This window comes from Penicillium chrysogenum (genome assembly GCF_028827035.1).
Source record: "Penicillium chrysogenum strain IBT 35668 chromosome Unknown utg000005l_segment0_segment0, whole genome shotgun sequence".
Classification (NCBI taxonomy): Eukaryota; Fungi; Ascomycota; class Eurotiomycetes; order Eurotiales; family Aspergillaceae; genus Penicillium; species Penicillium chrysogenum.
The window spans coordinates 2,171,408-2,191,545 of NW_026622753.1; the positions used below are offsets into that span (position 1 = coordinate 2,171,408).

The 20,138-nt window shown below is 49.2% G+C and overlaps 11 protein-coding genes across 11 annotated transcripts; 5 read left to right on the plus strand and 6 right to left on the minus strand.

Moving 5' to 3' along the window:
• Positions 1–1,083: 1,083 nt before the first annotated feature.
• On the plus strand, positions 1,084–2,222 carry N7489_009220 (uncharacterized protein; the record flags this gene model as incomplete). Its single annotated transcript, XM_056714970.1, has 4 exons — positions 1,084–1,254; positions 1,316–1,336; positions 1,489–1,635; positions 1,701–2,222. The coding sequence occupies 4 exons, from the start codon at positions 1,084–1,086 to the stop codon at positions 2,220–2,222; spliced, it is 861 nt and encodes a 286-aa protein (XP_056562592.1).
• Positions 2,223–2,375: 153 nt separating this feature from the next.
• N7489_009221 (uncharacterized protein) lies at positions 2,376–4,637 on the minus strand (the record flags this gene model as incomplete). Its single annotated transcript, XM_056714971.1, has 9 exons — positions 2,376–2,734; positions 2,794–2,857; positions 2,904–3,118; positions 3,167–3,476; positions 3,532–3,967; positions 4,020–4,327; positions 4,383–4,466; positions 4,519–4,538; positions 4,589–4,637. 9 exons carry the CDS (start codon positions 4,635–4,637, stop codon positions 2,376–2,378), a joined length of 1,845 nt encoding a protein of 614 aa, XP_056562593.1.
• Positions 4,638–5,340: 703 nt separating this feature from the next.
• cym1 (pitrilysin family metalloprotease cym1) lies at positions 5,341–8,523 on the minus strand (the record flags this gene model as incomplete). The annotated part of the gene is made up of 2 exons (XM_056714972.1): positions 5,341–8,095; positions 8,150–8,523. The coding sequence occupies 2 exons, from the start codon at positions 8,521–8,523 to the stop codon at positions 5,341–5,343; spliced, it is 3,129 nt and encodes a 1,042-aa protein (XP_056562594.1).
• A 55-nt stretch (positions 8,524–8,578) lies between these two features.
• Positions 8,579–8,782, plus strand: N7489_009223 (uncharacterized protein; the record flags this gene model as incomplete). The annotated part of the gene is made up of 1 exon (XM_056714973.1): positions 8,579–8,782. The coding sequence occupies one exon, from the start codon at positions 8,579–8,581 to the stop codon at positions 8,780–8,782; it is 204 nt and encodes a 67-aa protein (XP_056562595.1).
• A 134-nt stretch (positions 8,783–8,916) lies between these two features.
• On the plus strand, positions 8,917–10,523 carry N7489_009224 (taxilin; the record flags this gene model as incomplete). Its single annotated transcript, XM_056714974.1, has 4 exons — positions 8,917–9,055; positions 9,168–9,442; positions 9,519–9,667; positions 9,728–10,523. The coding sequence occupies 4 exons, from the start codon at positions 8,917–8,919 to the stop codon at positions 10,521–10,523; spliced, it is 1,359 nt and encodes a 452-aa protein (XP_056562596.1).
• A 383-nt stretch (positions 10,524–10,906) lies between these two features.
• N7489_009225 (NAD(P)H-dependent flavin oxidoreductase) lies at positions 10,907–11,953 on the minus strand (the record flags this gene model as incomplete). Its single annotated transcript, XM_056714975.1, has 1 exon — positions 10,907–11,953. One exon carries the CDS (start codon positions 11,951–11,953, stop codon positions 10,907–10,909), a length of 1,047 nt encoding a protein of 348 aa, XP_056562597.1.
• Positions 11,954–12,569: 616 nt separating this feature from the next.
• On the plus strand, positions 12,570–14,458 carry N7489_009226 (DNA-directed DNA polymerase delta subunit POL31; the record flags this gene model as incomplete). Its single annotated transcript, XM_056714976.1, has 5 exons — positions 12,570–12,613; positions 12,703–12,892; positions 12,963–13,094; positions 13,145–14,108; positions 14,163–14,458. 5 exons carry the CDS (start codon positions 12,570–12,572, stop codon positions 14,456–14,458), a joined length of 1,626 nt encoding a protein of 541 aa, XP_056562598.1.
• Positions 14,459–14,753: 295 nt separating this feature from the next.
• On the plus strand, positions 14,754–15,688 carry N7489_009227 (uncharacterized protein; the record flags this gene model as incomplete). Its single annotated transcript, XM_056714977.1, has 3 exons — positions 14,754–14,775; positions 14,881–14,960; positions 15,017–15,688. 3 exons carry the CDS (start codon positions 14,754–14,756, stop codon positions 15,686–15,688), a joined length of 774 nt encoding a protein of 257 aa, XP_056562599.1.
• Positions 15,689–15,859: 171 nt separating this feature from the next.
• Positions 15,860–16,657, minus strand: N7489_009228 (AA9 family lytic polysaccharide monooxygenase; the record flags this gene model as incomplete). The annotated part of the gene is made up of 2 exons (XM_056714978.1): positions 15,860–16,505; positions 16,566–16,657. 2 exons carry the CDS (start codon positions 16,655–16,657, stop codon positions 15,860–15,862), a joined length of 738 nt encoding a protein of 245 aa, XP_056562600.1.
• Positions 16,658–17,645: 988 nt separating this feature from the next.
• On the minus strand, positions 17,646–18,440 carry N7489_009229 (uncharacterized protein; the record flags this gene model as incomplete). The annotated part of the gene is made up of 1 exon (XM_056714979.1): positions 17,646–18,440. The coding sequence occupies one exon, from the start codon at positions 18,438–18,440 to the stop codon at positions 17,646–17,648; it is 795 nt and encodes a 264-aa protein (XP_056562601.1).
• Positions 18,441–19,464: 1,024 nt separating this feature from the next.
• Positions 19,465–19,902, minus strand: N7489_009230 (60S ribosomal protein eL38; the record flags this gene model as incomplete). Its single annotated transcript, XM_056714980.1, has 3 exons — positions 19,465–19,511; positions 19,633–19,761; positions 19,839–19,902. 3 exons carry the CDS (start codon positions 19,900–19,902, stop codon positions 19,465–19,467), a joined length of 240 nt encoding a protein of 79 aa, XP_056562602.1.
• Positions 19,903–20,138: the final 236 nt, after the last annotated feature.

Sequence of the window (20,138 nt, forward strand, 5' to 3'; positions counted from 1 at the left end):
CCGGTAGATCGACAGATTGTTCCTCTCTCCTAAACACTCAATACTCGAGTGATATGTCTGTGCTTCGATGGTTGATTATATATGACGAGGGGCGAGCGCTCCTGATAAATGAAAGGTGGAAACGAAAATGATATGCACCAGGAACTGCACCAGGGGTCTCATATATATACCTTCACATTTGTTTGCCAGACCCATTTGTTTGTTTCTTGACAATCATTCAGAAACACAAAGAGCGTCTTGAAATGTGAAACCAAACAAGCACCAGACCACTGTATCCTCTGCAGTGGAGAATTGCTCAGTTGGAGCCTGTTAAGATACTCCTAAAATCTAATGTGAGGTATTCCACTTGTCCAGAGGGTTGCTTTTGAGAGTAGGAGAAATATGAATCCTTGGTCTCATATCCAAAACACTTCTTTATAATTATCCCCTCCCCCATGCATGATCCCGGTCTGTACTAAATCAAGATGCAATTGAAAGATCAGAATGCATAAAATATAGATAGCAGCAATGCTCATGAATCACCCTAAAACATACTCAACATTTATAATCTCAGCGGTTTCATTTTGTCCCCGTATTTGTCCATACATATGTAGTCATTGATAATACTAACCGAGATAGTACCATATATCAATTTGAAGAAAGCAGCAGACTACCTAGGTATATTATCATGATCTCGAAAATTCCCTTAGCACATTGCTATAACTATACTAGAAACATATATACCGCAGTCAAATCACCTAAGAGGTATTAGTCTATAAGGAACCCTCCATATAGACTACGATTGGGAAACCAAGTTGTAAATTGACCATCTTACTACAGTAACTCTTGTTTTATTATGTTGCCACTTCTTCAATCTTGAATTACAAGGTTTCTGACTTTATTAGAACGAGAATGAGGACGCTCACTCGACACCCGTGGGGCCGGGAAATTGCGACGGCACATCACGCCCCACGCGGGGCATCGTCAACACGAAACCCCAATTGCCCTCCTAATCGCTTTAAGACCGAGGTCTGCGATATCCAAATCGTACAGGATTAGCCAGTTGCACTGCAGACGAGCCGCGACCCATCCCTCTACTTAAACATGGCCAAAGCTGAGTCCGATCTTAGATCCATCCTCGATGGCGGCTTCGATCCTCAGAAGTTCCCCTGGTACGAGCCGGAGTTGATTGAGGTTCCTGAGCCAGCAAAGTCTCTTCTCGAGAAGTATAGCAAAATCACACCTGGCCAAGAGGTGGAACATGTGAAGAAAGTGGTGAGTCCTTTCCCATTCCCTGGTGGGAATGCCCATGCTGATGACGATGAAATGAAACCAGAGAGATCGAGCATTTGCTGTGGTAAGTAGATATTTCCTTATCAAAACGGTGGCCTAGAAGCGCTGTATTTTGGAATCTTCATGTGCTTGCTGCTCGCCCGATGCAATTGATGGCTACGGAATCTTCACATCCCAGCCTAGCAGTGATGAAAGAGGGCTGATATATATCCACAGTTCCCGTACCCTTGTATTGGATCATTCCGATTCCTGGATTTGAGCATCCCACAATCACCACTATACACTGAAGTCCTTGATAGACTAAGGTCTGGCCAGAAACTGCTCGATGTCGGATGTGCAGTCGGGCAAGAGCTGCGCCAACTGGTAAGGCCCCAGAGAGCTCATGCAGAATGCAGGGCAATGAAGACAAATTTAACATACCAAATCAGGTCTTCGACGGCGTCCCGTCTGAAAACCTCTATGCCTCAGACCTGCGCCAAGACTTCTACGACATTGGATACGACCTTTTCAACGACCACGATCACCTCAAAGCCCAGTTCATTGTAGCAGACATATTCGACGACAACTCCGATCTAGTCAAGAATCTGACCAACAAAATTGACATTGTAAATGCTGCTTCCTTCTTCCATCTTTTCAACTGGGATCTGCAGCTTCTAGTTGCAAAGCGGCTCGTCGGGTTATTGCAGGATAAACCCGGCTCCCTTCTAATCGGGCGACAGATTGGTCTAGTTAACCCTCCCCCTCCGGAAGATAAGGAGGCTGCTGGGAAGCACTATCGTCATGATCCTGCTACGTGGAAGAAGTTCTGGGAGCAGGTGGGTACTGAAACGGGGACGAAATGGGAGGTTGAGACTCGGATGGAGAAGTGGGCTGGGGCAGATAAGATGATGAAAGATTACCATGAAGGGATGGACACTTTCAAGCTGAGATTTAGTGTTCGGAGGCTCTAGAAGTTCCTTTTGGTCAACTGTGATTTAAAGTGTACATAGCATGTTCTAGATCACATCAATGAGTAGCACTTCGTTTACCACTAGATCCTTTTCGCGGTTGATGATCGTACACCGGGAATATGCTCGAACACGCGCAACTTCCGTTGTGCAGCTCTACTGTGTATTTCCTGGAAAGTGTTGGGATGTAGATGCTAGAATGCCAGAGTCGTACTGGAAAGGTGGAAGTACAGACTGTATCTGGTGCACTGCAGAGGCTTTTTGGATCTGTGGCAGCTGCGCCGATTCATCGAACAACCATGGTGGGTTTGCCAGAGACATTATCTCTTGGTCAAATATAGTCCATGAGTCGTCTGCAGTTGGGGCTGGGAATGCTAATGCCACGCTTGTGTCTGGCGGAGTATGCATGGCCTGCATGCTGGACTCGAGTCGGTGGAATAGAACGGTATGGATACTTGCAGCGGACTGGTTTTTGCGCTCTAGGCTTTGGAGATGCGCTTGGATGAGGTGTAAATCTGGAATAAAGCATTAGAAGAGGCCGATGATTCTGCTTTCCGGGAGTTAAATGCCGTACCATCTTGGTGAGTCATACCGTCTTCAACGCCTTGAAGGAGTAACACGGCCGCCCACGTAATCATCTATCTTCGTTAAAAAGAGCATTACTAGCTCTGGGGTAGAACCTACAACTAAGTCCCAATTGGACCATATGCTCGCATCATCTTGTCTCAGTCTCAATACTGCCCGAGCGGAAACAAGCAACTCATGTCGCTCAAAGGCACTAATGTTTGCAGGACTGAGATCAAATCCGCGAGCAGGATGATAGATCGAAAGCACATATAATTTGTGTAGATGATACTGGAGCAGAATAAGAATACCTTGTCGATCAGACGGAGTGGGCTCTAATAATAGTTAGTTCCTGAAATGGAGTATGGCTCGTGGACACTCACGGGATGAGCCATTATATCGGACCAGCCAGTCATCAAGTTTTCTCGCCCAATGCCGGATGACCTGCGAGTCACTTTCAGTGAATGGGGACCGAGCTATAGGTACGATGTCGGCCTCATCTGCATTGAGAGAGGACCATATGCTCGGTAGTCCACGCCCGACAAAATGGCTCAGGCCAAAGTGCATCATTTCTGCAAGGCCATGGAAGGCATTTCCTTGGTGACTATCCAGCCGCTGTATATTTGGATTTGCAGCATTCCGTGGGAGGAGGGGATAGGACATGTGCATCGAGGCATGTTCTATATCAATGACCTGGAGCAAACAACCGTAAATAAAGCATCCGGATTTCGGGTGTCATAGCCCCTACCTGAAGACCAGAGAACAAGCCACGCCAGTCTTTCGTGGTGAAATTCATCTCCGCTGGACAATGATCAAGCCAGATACGATAGGCCATTGCAATCCACGAGCCAGAAGCACCAACGTAAGCCTCGCAGCTCAGACTAGCCATGATTAACCCAAGGATGTCATGGAATGCTTTCTCTCTTTTCGATAACGGTGAGAGACTTTGCTGTACATCTTTGTGCTCTAATAATTGCAGGGAACTTGGATGCAGACCCGGAGTCACAAGCTCAGCAATAGCACTATACATAGCGGCAAAATATCCTGAGTCTAGCGATGCTAGCCCAGGAGATGGATGGTGCAGAGAAGATATGTAAAGCACAGAAGCGAGTAGGACAGGGGTCGGAGAAGCGAACGCGCTATGGTCTGTTAGGAAGTGCAGAAGTGGGAGATTTTTCAAGAAGCTGCGATATTATCAGATATCGACTGTCAAATCATGATTTAACCAGTACATACGAGCTCCATAACTGCTGAACAGCGGATCGCGACCAGACACTATCATCTGGAGGCGGACGAGTAATGACTCGTAAATGCGCGAGCGCTGTCCACACACCTTGTAGTGGCACGGAATCCATGTCTTCTCCGAGACTTGCTTCACGAGACAAACTATGTTCGTCTTCGTGATCCTGAGGGTCCTCGGTAATACCTAGCGCGGCCTCGATCCTGGCCAGCCGGTTCAGAATTGACTGGTGATCCGAGATCATTGACAGAGAACCAGAAGCTTGGTCTTGATGTAATTCCATCAATTCATGCATAGCCGACGCCTGGATGAGAGTCAGCTCCGTGCTCGGGTTATTATTTCCGTGATTCTTTGCTCACATTGGCCCGGGGCTTGAAGACACAGGCTGTTCGAGTGTGACGGCAACGGCGACATGGAGGAGGTCCGGTTACTTCGCATTTCATCTGATTGAATTGAGTCATCTCATAGTATATTGGAAAGTAGCTATATCTATACCTTCAGTCGTCGGCAATTTACTTTGGCTGGTTAGCTTTTCTCCACAATAGATGCCAATGCCCGGACTCACCACAGGCCTTGGTCGGCTTCGGGCCGACCATGGCGCCTGATCTCTTCATGGCTACTCAGAGTAACTCCCCATGACTCTGTGTGGTAATTGATCAGAACTTGGAGAGACGAAGGTGAGCAGACACACAGTTACATCGGGGCTTATCAGGGGGGAATTATCGTTTCTCCGCTTTTCCCAGAGCTGTGGCGCCCAATTATTATGCCTCGTTTTGGCCTCGTTTTGAATGTCAAGACATGTGAGAGATTCATTTTGTTATTTTCTACGAAGTTCTACGGTTCCTATGGATTATATGATATATTATGTTCCCTCGTTTTTAGTCCGTCCGGCGTAGGCTTATAGGTCCAGGACGGGTCTGAAAAACGGAGAAGAGAAGTGTACCTGGCGGTTCACATTCTCTTTGTTCTTGCGCGAGCATCCTGATGGAAATGGATGCGACATCTCTCAACCAAAGGTAGTGACTGGTTGGAGATGTGATTAGCTCGGTGCCGAAGCACGTGAATATCTTGCGCGCGTTGGGGGTCAAGGTAGGGGAAGAAGCATGAAAACAGAGAGAAAGAGAATGGAGATGTATACAGATGGGATATACACGGATATATGTACAAGGTAGGATGCGATGCAAGGAGGTGAAGGTATATATAAATACACGGGAAGGTGAAGTGGTGATACAATTCCCCTGAACAAGGATCGTGTCCAGTTCAGAAAAAGGCGTGCAGAAAGAAAAAGAGGAAGCGACTGCTGAATGGAGACATCGCCTACGCGGCGGCATCCATGGAAAGCTTGCGCAGCTCCCATTGCGAATCAGTCCAGTCCTTCTTCTCACCCAGAACGCAAGTCGTCTGCCGTGAGCCATTCACCAGGAACTCGTCAGCGACCGCGTTGACGTCCTTGGCTGTAACATCCAAGAGCTGTTCTCTCCATCGTTGGTCCATTTCATGGGTAACGCCACTCATGAAGTAGCGGGCGCCTTCGTCGTCCACGCTCATAGGAGCATCAAGACCTTGGAAAATGCCAAGCTTAGCTTCTTCAATCTCGCGCTCAGACCAAGCACGATCTCTAGCAAAGATACCACTGTTCTTGAAGACCTTGAGGGAGTTCAGAGGGTTCGGGTCGCGGTAACTCATAAAGGTGAAGATGCCCTTGATGGGCCCGTTGCTAGCACCCGCTCCGTAGGCACCACCCTTCTCTCGGATTTCCGGATGGAGGTAGTTGTGGGTGAGAAGCTGAGACAGGATGCTGAGAGGAGCGCTGGATGGATCAACGAATGGCACAGTCTGAGAAGCCTGACCAGAGTAATAGACCTTGTACGGCATGTCATAGAATGCCTTGTCGGTCGACTTGAAGGAAGAGGTGGTGAGATTGGCGCTTGGAGACTGTGTTTGAGGCAGTCCGGAAATCCATTTTTGCAAAATCGACTCGTTGGTACCAGCACTCTCCTTTTCACACACCATGCGGACGCGAAGGTTGGACGAAGAGATAGCGAAGGATTGGATCAAGCGAAGCTTCTCGATGAGCTCCTGGAGACGCTCGGGAGAGGACTCTGCGTCCCGGAGCAGATTAGCCGTAGCTTGTAATTGCTCAAGGCCAGACTGCTGCTCTTGGACCCAGAAGCCCCGAGAAAGACTAGCAGATGCAGCATTAACGGCAAATCGGTGACCAGTTCCGGCAATAGCATCCAAAGCTCCGTTGGTGGTCATACGTAGGAGTTCTTTAATCATCGCAGGGGCAGCAGGGCTCGTGAAGTCCGTCTCTGTAACCAAAACCGAGAGCATTTCCAGCATCTCGGGGATGTTCTTGTCGATAGCGAATCCGGAGAACTGCATACCCTCCCTGAATCGATCCAAGTGCGTTGGCGACGACACCAGGAATGACGAGGTAGAAATTCCTCCGGTCTTCAGCTTAATCAAATCCTCCCACTGTTCCATCGACCGGTTGGCAGTTCCCAAACGCATAACACAGTCGTTGAACAAGGGCATGAGCAATCGAAGTTCATCGGGTAGATCGACGAAATCATTCAAGGCCTGGAAGTAGGTCAAGCCATTAGTGGGAGCTTCGCGCCAGACGACGTCAGCGCCCTCGACTTTAGACTCTCGGACAGGCTTGCGCTCCTTCTCTCGAGAGATGTCCTTGACTCTCAACGACGGGAGACAGCTCAGATCAGCATTATGAGCGTCTTCTTGGATCTTAAGAAGCTCCAGTTCCTCCTGGCCAAGCTTGGTGACAGCCTTTTCAACTGACCCGTGCTCTTCGATAAGCTGAGCAAGTTTGTTGTTCTTTCGCACCAGCTCTTTCTCGTCCAAATCTTTGTTGAAGGTGGGAGTACCAACCATGGTAAAGGTCATGCACTGGTCGTTGATGAGATATTTCTCCACCAAAGACTCGAGATAGCCAGGTTTCGCATATCTGCTCTTAAACTCGTCGATGACATCATTCCAAGCGAGCTCCTTCATCGGGTTCGAGCCGTTGAGCCAAGTGGAAATGGTCTTCTCCATTACACCAATTCCGAAGTTTGCAGTCTTGTGGCGGAGCGAGAGCTCCAGCTGGTGAAGGAACCCACGAACCTTCTCCTCGCTGAACCCAGAAGAAACTGACTCCCGGAAGACATTTTGAATCACATTCTTGACAGTTGGGGCTTCCGCTTCAGTCACGCCGTTAAGTCCAACGGAGAAGATGGGAGTCCGGCTAGATGGGTCGAGACCCGTGTTAGGTGTGAAAGAAGATCCAAGACCACTCTCAACAAGGGCTCGGTACATGGGTGAGCCGTAGCCATCGAGGAGAAGCGAGGAAACAATTCCTACAGAGAAAGTCTCCACAACATCGGTGATGTCGCCCATGTACCAGGACGTGGATGTCTTGTGCTGCCTGTCTTCACTGGCAAATGTATCGATGGGGCCAGGAACAGTCACGTTAAGAGGTCCCTTGGTGAGATCCAGAGGTCGCTTGATATCAGTATCCGCTTGTCCTTTCTGGAAGCTATCCAGGACTGCACCGATCTGCTTAAGGTGATCAGCCAGAGGCATATCACCATATGTAAGGATCTTAGAGTTGCTGGGGTGGTAGTTGCGCTTCGAAAACTCCGACAACTGCTTGTGTGTGAGATCTGTGATGTACTCCGGGTCTCCACCTGAGTTGTTCAGCGAAGGGAAGATGCTCTCTCTGAAACGGATATAGTAGAGATAGTTTGCATCAGAGATCTGGCCCTTCATCTCGTTGTAGACGACACCCTTGAACACAATGTCCTCCAACGACAGCTCTTTTTCAGGCTGTCCAGGAACAGACTCTCCAGCACGCGGATCCTCAGGACCCAAGCGCCATCCTTCTTGTCGGAAATCTGATTCCTTGAGAAGAGGATGCAGGGTAGCATCTAGATAAACAGAAAGAAGATTTTGGAAATCTTGTTGGTTGGTCGTAGCAAACGGGTATGTAGTGTGGTCGGAAGCTGTGAAAGCATTCATGAAATTCGAGAGGGAGCGTGGAAGCATCTTAAAGAATGGGTCACGGATTGGAAATCTTCAGGAAGCACAAGATCAGCAAAAGTATATTCAATAACAGGATGTCGCTCACTTTTCACTGCCACACAGCGTGGTATGCTCCAGGATATGAGGCACACCAGTAGCATCCGGTGGGTTTGTCTTGAACCCAATTCCAAATACATTGTTCTTATCATCTCTGGCAACATGCATGTAGTCTGCATCGGTCTGGTCATGTTTCAGCCAGACTGCAGTTAAATGAAGCTCAGGGACATGTTTCTTCTCCTGCAAGGTAAATCCGTGGAGCTTCTCGCCGACATTGGGGAAGTTATCTAAGTTGGTTACCGTCGATGCAGCTCTCCAAGTATTGCGCGGAAGGACCGTTTGCGATGACTTTAATGAGCGACTGATAAGCGGGTTAGAATTTGGTACTCGCGCCGTACGGAGGCGCATCGATGAGCGCAACATAATAATGGGTAGTTGACGATCGTAAAGAAACAAGACCGCAACCCCGGAGTTGAAAATGTCCAGCCCTGGAGGTTCCACCGCCCAGGCTTACATCATCTATGCTAGCGTAAGCCTCACTGGCCGCCCGCTCGTCGAAGTTCTGCTCCGAAGACCAACCATTTGCTCTTTCCCGAACGCTACGACAAACGACCGATTCCTACATCCCAGAGCCAGTGATCTCACTCTTGAGCCTTGCCTCTGGGATATCTCCTCCGTGTGATTGATCTGTCTACATCCTACCCCGTATCTTGTCTATTTGGCGCAAATTTTCGGCTTCCGGCCTTCGTACCAACCCCCCGTGATTCGAGTCGCCAAATACGTTGTTTCTACGATACACCAGGCAAAAACCTCGAAATGTCATCCACCTCCATGGCGAAGAAAAACAAGGCGAAGAAAGCGGCCGACCCGAACGAGACATCTAAGCTTTTGGCCGCCAAGATCTCCCAGCTGGAGCAAGATGCCGCCGGCGAGAAAGACCAAGAGGCCGAAATTGGTGCGTGACTTCCTTTGTATTCTGCGGCGGCATTTTTCCTCTTTGCTTGGTGCCGCTGGACTGCGGGGTTAGTCTGGAACTTGGGGTCACTAACTTGGATTTTGATCTACAGAGCGTGAGGTCAAGAAGGCAACTCGTGATCTCAACCAGCTTTTGAGCAACATTGAGTCTCCTATGACCAAACTTGAAACCGTTCACAAGAAATACACCGAGCTGTTGGCGGATATGAAGAAGTTGGATCGTGATTATTCTAAGAGCAAGAAGCGTGCCGATCAACTACAAAAAGACCAGGATAAGGGCAAGTCTGATCTCAACAAGACCGTTACAATGAAGGACAAGCTGGAGAAGCTGTGTCGAGAACTGACGAAGGAAAACAAGAAGGTCAAGGTGGGTCCATCAGCATGTGCCTCTAAGCGATTGCGCCAAACACCGGGGAGGACTTGCCAGCTAAACAATTTGGTAGGATGAGAATAAGAAGCTGGAGGACACTGAGAAGAAAGCGCGGTTGATTGTGAACGAGCGTCTCGACTCGCTCCTCTATGACATTCAAGACGTCATGGCTGCGAAAGGGAACCCCCGCAGCGAAAAGGTGGATGTCGATCTGGATGAAGCGTACGTTTTCAATTACCTTTCCTTCTACGGGCCTCTGAGTTTGCTAACTGGGGTGTTTAGTCTCCGTGCCAAGCTTAAGACCATCAGCGAGCAATTCGACGCACGCGACCTGCATTACAGGGGCCTCCTACGTGGCAAGGACTCCGAGATCCAAAGTCTCGCTTCAAAGTTTGAGGAGCAGCGTCGCGCTGGTGAAATCGAAGCAAACCGTAGCCGAGCTTTGACCTCCCAGGTTTCCACTTTCTCTCATACCGAGGCCGAGTTACGCAGCCAACTCAACATCTACGTGGAAAAGTTCAAACAGGTACAGAAGGGTTCCTATAACCCCTCTCATTCCCCGGTCGCTGACGAAGACCACCAGGTCGAGGACACTTTGAACAACAGCAACGATCTTTTCCTTACCTTCCGCAAGGAGATGGAAGAAATGTCCAAGAAAACCAAGCGCCTGGAAAAGGAGAATCATACTCTCAACCGGAAGCACGAGCAAACTAACCGCAATATCCTGGAAATGGCAGAGGAACGGACCCGAAACCATGAAGAACTTGAAAGATGGCGACGGAAGTGCCACCATCTAGAAGCCCTTTGTCGGCGTATGCAAGCCCAGGGCCGAGGCGAAGGACTTGCTCTAGCGGAAGGCGATGATCATTTAGAGGGAGATGATGAAGGCACTGAAAGCGAGTACGACGATGACTATGAAGATGATGAAGAGGATATCAGTGATGAGGAAGATCTCGAGCCACCTACCCGTGTCGAACAACCCTCAGAGAAACCTGTCTTCGGTCCCACCCCGCCGCCGAATCTTTTGGAGGCTCGAGCCAATGGCAACGGTGCGGAGGTCAACGGCTTGGTGTTCTAAATTATCCCAATTTATTTGATGTCGATTTTGATTGAAGCAACTTTGGCTACCCTCGATGAAGACATGGTCTCGGCCTTTGTATCTCCCTAGGCAATTGCTTCATTTTGCCATGTGGTTTACAGAGATCCGATGATTCGTGTTGAATTCGAAAATGTAGAAGTTTTGTGCCATCTATTTTTGTCGCGATATTCCTCGGTAATTACCAAGGTATAATCCATCTCCCTTGTTGGCTTCTTCAAGTCTCTTTGATTTTCGTGTCTTTTGTACAACCGCATTACCAACAACATTGAAGAGAAAAAATCATGCCAAATACATGTATTATTGCACTCTAGCACCCGAGCCAAGTGGTACTCCCTGTTTCATCCTTCTACACCTCTGGATATCTATAGTTTACTCGCAGACCCTGTGGAAGTGATATATGAGCCTCCAACTTTGAGCATCTCGACAGCCTGCTGAACCATTTCCTTCACAATGGTCCCGGCTGGTTGGATATCCTTGACACTGGCCGAGACATCGCCCATGAGGAACGGCATATCGATGTCTTTCTCGTTCTCCAAATCATGCATCATAGGGACAACACCCTTGGATGTCAGCGCGGCAATATCAGCAGGCCGCGCTTCCCACTCCTTAATATAGTCATTTGGCAGCATGCGCAGAGGCCGACCAGAGACAACAAGCGTGCGCTTGGTCTCACCAAACTGCGCCCCAACAACAGCTTCCTTATGCAAGCGACTAGCGCCGCTCTCCTCGGAAGCCACAAACCGCGTACCCACCCAAACACCGGCAGCACCAAACATCAACGACGCCGCCAGACTGCGTCCATCGTTAATACCACCAGCTGCAACGACAAGCGCCGGCTGACCAGTCAAGGGACTCTTATACTGCCGCGCCACATCCGCGATAGCAGGTACGAGAACGGAGAACGGCACTTCGCCGGTATGACCGCCACCCTCGCCGCCCTGCGCACAGACAATATCGACGCCCGCCTTTAATGCCTTATGGGCGTGCTTCGGTGCACCGACCATATTCATAATGAGGATGCCGGCCTCATGGAGTCGTTTGATGGTCTTAGCTGGCGGGATGCCAACAGCGGAGACGAAGAGCTTGGCACCGTGCGAGATGGTCACCTCAATTAACTCATCCAGCTGGCCGTGCGTGTAGTCGTGGTTTGTTGCGCGCGCTGAGCCTCCAACTTGGGGAAGGGCGAGATCCACGCCGAAAGGGAGAGAGGGATCCCGGAGGAGTGACTTGAGCTCTGTGAGCATCTCTGATAGTTGTACTGGTGTATACCCTAGTCCACCGATTGTGCCAAGACCGCCGGCATTAGATACTGCTGCTGCCAGTGGAGCTCCAGATGCGCGGGCCATTCCAGCTAGCAGCACTGGATGTTGGATCTTGAGCAGAGAGCATAGTGGTGTTTCGAGAGACATTTTGGATAGTTTAGAAGGTGATGTTCCGTTGTCAGAAATAGAATTGGGTGGAAGTAACGGGTGTGTCTCAATGCTCTCTTGGATTTATGGAGAATGTATGAGAATCATATACGTTTAGTTCTAATATGAAGAATAGAAAATGCGGGGAAGCCCTAAGCTATGTACGGACCGAGGCAGCTGATAGCCGATCTACATTTCACGGCTCCAACATAGTAGAATTATACGCTACTCTATTAATGGCACATCTCTGTGAATATACAGCCTTCACAGCATTACCGAGCATAGATACCTAAACTCCGAGGTTGGCTTAATGTGATCTATTGCAACATACTTGGATAACCATTGACATTATATTGTCGCTTTGAGCCTAATTCGATCTTCACTGGGATCAGAAGACGAAATTATTGTGTTATCAATGAGACAATGAAATAAATAGCACATTTCAGGAGTTAATTCCTTTGCTCCCACATAAAAATCGCCTTGACCAGTTGCCACTAGATCCCGAAGCGGGAATGTAATTGAACGCGCTAACTGACGCGTGGGCGCGTCCACCGCATCTCTTTGCATCACCCCAACCATCCCCGACACACAAGATCTCAGCATTATTCCGGAAAATATGGCACCGGATGCTGAGAACTACACTTTCTTGTGTCCTCCCAGGTAATACCTCTTGGTCCATTCTGCCTCCATCCGGGCTGCTAAACACCGTGAACCTTTCTCTGACCATTGAATGCCCTTTGTTTCGATAGCAAGGAGGAACAGGAACAGGAACCAGTTTATCGTACACCCTCCAATTACAATCCCCGTCTTACCTTCCACCTACCAGCCGGCGCAGGACGGCATTATCAGCAGCAATATGACGACATGTACTTTTTGCGACTCGCAAAGTTGAAACCCACTGTCGAACAAGTCGCGACGGATGCGTGGGATGGCCTTACTGTAAGGGCACCTGATCCAAGGAAATATTTTGCACTCAGCTATGGACGTTCCTGACACCTTGCAAATTTAGATCGCTGGAGAGAAGGTGCGACGTGTCGATCGAGTCCTCGATGTCCGACAAGGCGAGTTGTGCTGGGTGGCCGGCACCGTATACATGCATTTGCCAATGAAGCCGAATATTTTGGAAGATCTCAGCAAAGAGGTTGGTCTCTTGGCCTTGCTGCAGCTTATCAACCTACTGACAATCCATAGAACTTCACCTCTGCGCCTCCTCCTCTCCGCACCTACACCGACCCTTCCGACCCCTCTTTGACCCAAATTATGTTGGAGGATGAGTCCGGCCGCTTACGGCTCACTGGAAACTTTTTGCAGTCTACACAGCTGGCGACAGGTGCCATTATTGCAGCCTTGGGAACTGAAAATGCGAACGGAGATTTCGAGGTTATTGATATCAAGCTGCCAGACTTGGCTCCGCAGCTTCAGCGATGGAATGGGAATGCTCCAGAAACTGGAGTCGAAAAGGAACACGGCAAAATCGCCTTCGTCAGTGGCTTGGGAATCACAGGAACATCAAGCGACACGCTTGCTTTGGACCTATTGACAGATTATCTTCTGGGCTACACGGGATTCTCGGGACACGGTGACAACAGTCCTTCCTTGGGTTCCTCTAAAATTTCCCGCTTGGTCATCGCGGGTAATTCACTTGGAGCCAGCGTGATTGGAGACGTGGCGTCAGCAAACTCTGGCGAAGCTGCGGCAAAGAACGCCCAGCCGAAAAAGTACGGCTATGACGCCTCTGCATACAATGCTTCACCTATCACACAACTCGATAACTTCCTAGCGGAGATCTTACCCAGCATTCCAGTCACACTCATGCCAGGCGAAAAAGATCCAGCAAACTTCTCCCTCCCTCAGCAGGGGATCCATCGTACTATGTTCCCTCAAGCGCGGGCATATTCCGCACCTCCTGTCAGAGGAGATGAAAAGCCCGAAGCGGGCTGGTTCGACAGCGTCACGAATCCCTGGGACGGAGATGTCGAAGGCTGGCGACTATGGGGATGCAGTGGTCAGAATGTCGACGATGTTCTGCGGTATATCAGTATTGAGGGCGGCAATAGCACCCCAGACGAAGAGAAAGATTCTGATGCTCGGATTCGGATCATGGAAGCCATGCTTCGTTGGCGCTGCGGCGTCCCCACTGCGCCAGACACGATTTGTATGCTTGGACCCCCGATCTCTCACAGAATTTTTTGCTAACTATACTCTATAGGGTCATACCCATACCAATCAGACGATCCATATGTAATCGAGTCCTGTCCGCATATCTTTTTCGTTGGTAATCAGCCACAGTTCAAGACTGCCACGATTGAGGGTGACGTCCCTCTCCGCCTAGATGGCGACACTGAAATGACGGGTACCGCTGATGGCTCTGACGCAGCCCGTGTTCGGCTACTGGCACTTCCCAAGTTCAGCGAGACTGGGGAGTTGATTCTGGTTGATACCGAGACGCTAGAGGTTGAGGTGGTCAAGTTTGGAGTATTCAAGGGACAGGAAGAACAAAAATGAACTGATAGAGATACCAATGAATCAATGGTACTAATGAAATTACCACCTTGTCAAATCAGAGATGTATTGATACATTTATATAACCCCATGGCTGCTCAGACAAGTATACAAGCCGAGTGGCTCCACGCGCCAAGACCCACAATTGGAAGAATCCATCCCACCAATTTCCTCTGTTTTATATCCATCGAGTCCCTGATAGACATTGAATGAGCCGTGCTTCGCAAGAGTACATACCAATTGAACAACCCTGAATCATTCAAACTGGAAAGGATCATCTTTCGGTCATCCGCCCACAATGCTGCTCAATGCCAACATCGGTACGCTGCTCTATGCCCATACCCACATATATACTTTCCCCAGAAATATCGCAGATCGAGACTATAATAAAACAGAAGAAACTAATTCGAATGTCTGAGGAATAGCCCTCTGCTCCTCACAAGCCCTTTTAGTCCCATACTCATCATGGCACGTACCCCGATATCACGAATGGATGAAAGATCCGGTAAGCAAAGATCAATAAATCCTAGTTATAACCGACCCCTTTCTCACAAGGCCAAGGAAATCCAAGAAGCAACAGCCTCAGAACCCCTAACTCTAGAAGAAGAATACTCGATGCAACGCAGCTGGCGCCAAGACGCCGACAAATTAACTTTCATTGTCTGTCGAGCGATCACAACAGGCACTGAAGATGAAATCCCCAGCCAGAGGAAACTGCAAGCAGAAAGTGACTCACCGGCTACCATGGTCGGCGACATCAATCTCTTCTTGCGCATCGACGACGGCGAGGAGGGAGACAGCCCGCCGCAGATAGTCGGCGAGGTCGAGCTCATGATCGCTGAGAAAGTCAACCAGCGACGTGGGTTTGGGCGTGCTGCTCTACTCATGTTCATGCGATATATTGTTCAGAACCAGGGGGCTATTCTAGATGAGTTTGTTAGTGGTGGCGATGTTGGTGTTAAGACTGTGCGGAAGTTGCGGACTGGTGTTGAGACGACGGGGTCATCGGAGGGACTGGCACTTGAATATCTCAGTGTTAAGATTGGACAAACGAACTTGAGGAGTTTAGCTTTGTTTGAGGGCCTTGGGTTTGAGAGGGTTTCTGCTGAGCCGAATTTCTTTGGGGAGTTCGAGTTGCGCAAGACGGACTTGAGTCTAGGTGGTGTTGATGCGGCGCTTGAGGGGGCGCAGGTGCGTGGGTTTATTGCTTTACCTTATGAGAGGACAGAATAGAGTTGTTCTCTCAGTCGTTTATAATGTCTCTGGTTATCTGGAGTTGTAGTAGTCAAATGAACAACGTACATAGCATTCATTGCGTAATACTTCAGAACACTAGCACAAAGCATCCAAGGTCACATCTCTCCAAAGAAAGTCATCCACCTGATATTCCCTCACGCCCCTGAATCAGGCATACAAAGCCGGTCCCGGAATATCATACGAAGTCAGCGAAGAATAAATATCGAACAAGATCCCAGGATCAGTGTTGGTATACAACTCCATACCAGGTGTGCCATCTGGCGTGTCACTTCCACCACCAGTGACCTCCAGGTTGAAGCACTGCGGGTAGTTCTGAGCGCCATTGGTCTGGCCAGCAGAGTGAAGAGCAATAATCTCGTGACGCATGACATAGTTACCCGGAGCGATAGTGGAAGGGATCTTGACAGTCCACTTACCCCCAGCAGCAATCAGGTCATCGGTAGCCCATGTGCCAGGAGGGTTTGCGCCATCGATAAGACCTTCTTCTTCAATCTTGAAGAATTCCAGCGTGGTCTTGTCGACTGTGGTGCAGTCACCGTTGCACGAGGCGAGATAGGTAATCACAGGGCCGTGGTGAGAGTCTGGCCAGGTCGTCCATTGGAGGTCAATGCTGGAGCCAGCTTTGACAGTGGCACTCAAAGCTGCGTTGGCTCCGTCTCGGTGGCAGATTATGTTGGGATCTTGGTATTCGGTGCCGTCCTCGAAACCGAGGTCGGTTGCTGTTGTAGTCCAGCCGACGCTGTCAGGAGGGTCTGCCATGTAGGCATATTTGTCAACGAGGTAGCCGGTGTAGCTGATGATGATGTGGTTAGTTCGTTGTTTGCATAGAGGCTTTGGTCTTAGATTGACTCACCTTTTGCCATCGGCTACGATGCTGGAGACATAGCCATGGCCTGCAACAAGAGTGGCAGAGGCTAGGAGCGTAGATAGCTTTGAAAGTGTCATTTTTCTCTGGCTTTCTGGTAAAGAATTCTGAGGATGTTTTCTGTCTGTTCGAGGCATGTCTTTGAGCTCGACGCCTCCCGTTTATATACACAGCCCTCCAAGGGCTCGTCTTTGTCTGGTCCTTTGTGTGACATGGATTTAGCCGGCTGTTATTTTCATGGAGGAGGTCCGTTCTGATCCTGGAATAGTGCCAAACACAGTTACGCCAATTTGCACGAGTTGGGCACAAAACGGTATCATCCAGTGTGAACTAAGTAGACTTACTGTAGGCACTTGTTGGTGGAAAATCATACATCGAAGCCGGAGGCCAGGCTTTCCATTGTTCTATTGGTCTGAATGAAAAGGTCTCGGCGTTTGAGCCACCAAAAAGATATATTGCCAGGGGTCACGGGGTCAGCGATTCCACACCAATAAAAGAGAATTAGTCAAGCCAATGGCTTGGAAAACAAAATCCACATGTATATATTCGGGTGCAGAAACCAGGGGCACAATTCCCAGCCCTCATGGCTAATTTCTGCAGCCAAGAACGGCAATGAATGGTGGTAATCCGGGGGACCGGGCCGACGGGAATATAGAATCTGCAACGAGATATGTATTCCTATAGGACCATCAGTCAACTCCGCACCGTATGCGCTGGTTGATGCCAAGAGAAGCTGTGACATGCCAAGCAATGCGGAGAGTAGTATCTATAGGGGAAGCAAGTGCCGTGGCCTGAATAGTAATGATCTACGGGGATATCCCGGGCCTAAGTACTGAATCGGCTAAATGTTGAAAGGATTGAGGTCTACATGGTCGACGTATCTTGTAATACACAACTACTATACTCGAGGTAAGGAAACATTTGACTTTTGATTGATTGTACAACGCTGGATAGTAACACCCGGAAATGCAAAATTAAAGCAGGAAACAGATAGAGAAATATATATTCTCGAATGTCAATATGCCGTCCTAAGCGTGGCCACTAAGATCCTCCAATGCACCGAGAAAACTAGTACATCAGGGTGCGCTTACCAGAGTAGTATGGACTATAACGGAGAGCCGGATGCATAGTTACTAGACCAGCTTCATACAACATCCTCTGGAGATATTGAGGAGCAACACTTCGGATAGCCGCTCGCTCCTTGGGCGTGAGTTTATCTCTAAGAGTCTTCTGAAAGCCGTGCCCGTTTAAAACTGACTTCAGTTTCTTGAAGAGCTTGGCGAAAGACTGATGATCCCTAGATGAGGCAGACATCCCAAGGATAGACGGTCCTGTCCCCATAGCATTAGCACTGCCGATGATGAAATTCTTCGGTTCGCGAGGGAAGCCCGAGAGAAAGAAAAGATCAAGTAGCTTCTCAGCCTGGGCGTACAGTGCCAGAGAAAGGAATGACCAACCGCCCTCGTTGCAACAGCTCATATGAGTAGCAGGCAGCACCTCAGTGAACCACTCAAAGCAATCAGTACAGTCGTCGAAAATGATGCCGGTAATGAGATCAGGGCCTACGCCGTGGTGACCTGCGATGGGCATGGAGTGTTCGGGGTCTACGCCCTGGAGGGTTAGAGCTGTTTTCGCAATATCGATGTTAGGGTACCACTGGACGGCATTAACACGCTGCTTGAAACTGTTCGACACATTACTACCCATCCATCCGAGTTTGATGTATTGCTCTAGTGTTTTGTTAGTTCGCGTCAGCTGGTTAATGGCATGGAAGTTTTCGTGTGTCAACCTGGGAGAGCTTCCCAAAATCTCGTCAAGGACATTGAAGATAATCTCTGGTGGGAACATGCTAAGGTTACCCATAGCAGGGACTAATGGCTTTTGGTGGCACATATCTTGAACCCTACCTTTGCTTGGTCTCTCTCTCTCTTTTTTTTTTTTTTAATGGAGCCTGGTTGAAAACTGAATGAAATATATAAACTGGCCGAGATGAGCACGAAACAATGCGCTGTCAAGGTCGTTGATAGCCTGGGTTTGGACAAGGTTCCTAGCAGATTTATATAGGTAGGTTCGAGGACATGCTATGGGCGTCCTTGCTTTGATTTTTGCGAGAAGAAAAAGAATCACAAAGGCCTTTCTAAAGATCTGTTCGTGGGGATAACAATACCAAACAAAGGTATTATGCGAGCCGAAGTATGAAGTAGACCTCGGGACTCGAACAAAGACTCGAACAAGGACACGGGGAGGCGAGGCAGTCCTAAACCCCGATATCAAAGAACCCAATGCGGAATAAAAATAGGCATTGCCGTTGCTCCAGTCTAGCCATCAAAGGAAAGAAAGCACTGTACTCACAATGACAGTCTTAGGTTATTTGACTAGAGACCACGACACGGTCCTGTCGAGTCAAACAAGCCCAGAAGGCCTCGATATGCTTGGTAGCTGGATAATGCAAGGACGGTTGATCTACATAGCCCGTATTTATCCGGGTCTACTTGCTGCCCTGGAAGACAAGGTCGAAGTCGGGAGAACATCCATGGTGAGGATAATGGATTAGGAAATCTCGATCGAGAACGAGAAACCTATGGTATAATGATATTTCAACTGTTTTTTTCATTGAATTTAGGGACTGGAACCTCCGACAAAAGTGCTCCTCGAGTGCGTCCAGAAAATGCGAGTCGCCTGGCCGGTGAATAACAGCAGCCGGCTTCAAAGGCGCAAAGGAACTCCCCCGACGTAAGATGCATGTTCCACGCCACGGAGCTTTCCCCGTGTCGGCTCGCAGAGGGACCAAGCCCAAGTCATGTATCCCCCCAACAGCTGGTCTTGCATGCATCAACAACCAATCACGCCGCACTCCGAATCTCCATTCATTCCGTTGTTACCGAATTTAGTTGGTCTTCTTGGTGCCCTTGGAGACATCGACGACCTTGAGGGCTGTTCAGGAAGAAATCGTCAGCAAATATTCAGAGCTACATTCAAAAACCCATCTTCCAAGTTGTATGTTCCTCGGTCTTCCCAGCAACTCAGATGGCGGACCAATGCGACCGAAACGTACCAGGGGGCAGGCTCTGCTTGAGCTTGTCGGCCTTCTCGGAGTCCTTCAGGACAAGGGTGTAAAGGTTCTTGTGGCAGCGGACCTTGAACTTGGTCTGCTGGTTCTTGCCGTTCTTCTTGATGCGGGCGGCTAAAGGCGTAAACAGTCAGCATCGATGATCATCTCCAAGTCTCATCTCGGGAGTCCATCAATGCGGCGTAACATACAAGAGGCATCCTTGCGGCGGCAGATCTCAATGAACTGCTTGATATCGGAAACTTCGGCAGGCATGATGACGGTTGCGGGTGTTTTGAAGCAAGGTACAAAAGAGAAAGCTCACTGTCGACACTGGCCTCTAAGGTGAATGTGTGCGGATCACATTAGGGCTTGAAGCTGCAAAAGCCCTTGCTTAGTCATATCTGATTGACAGTTGGTGCCTCAGGCGGGGTTACTTCCGTGGCTGGTGAGGGTGTTGTGGCGCGTGCAACTGGGGCGGTAAATGTGGCTGGGAGATTGGGGGGGCGAAT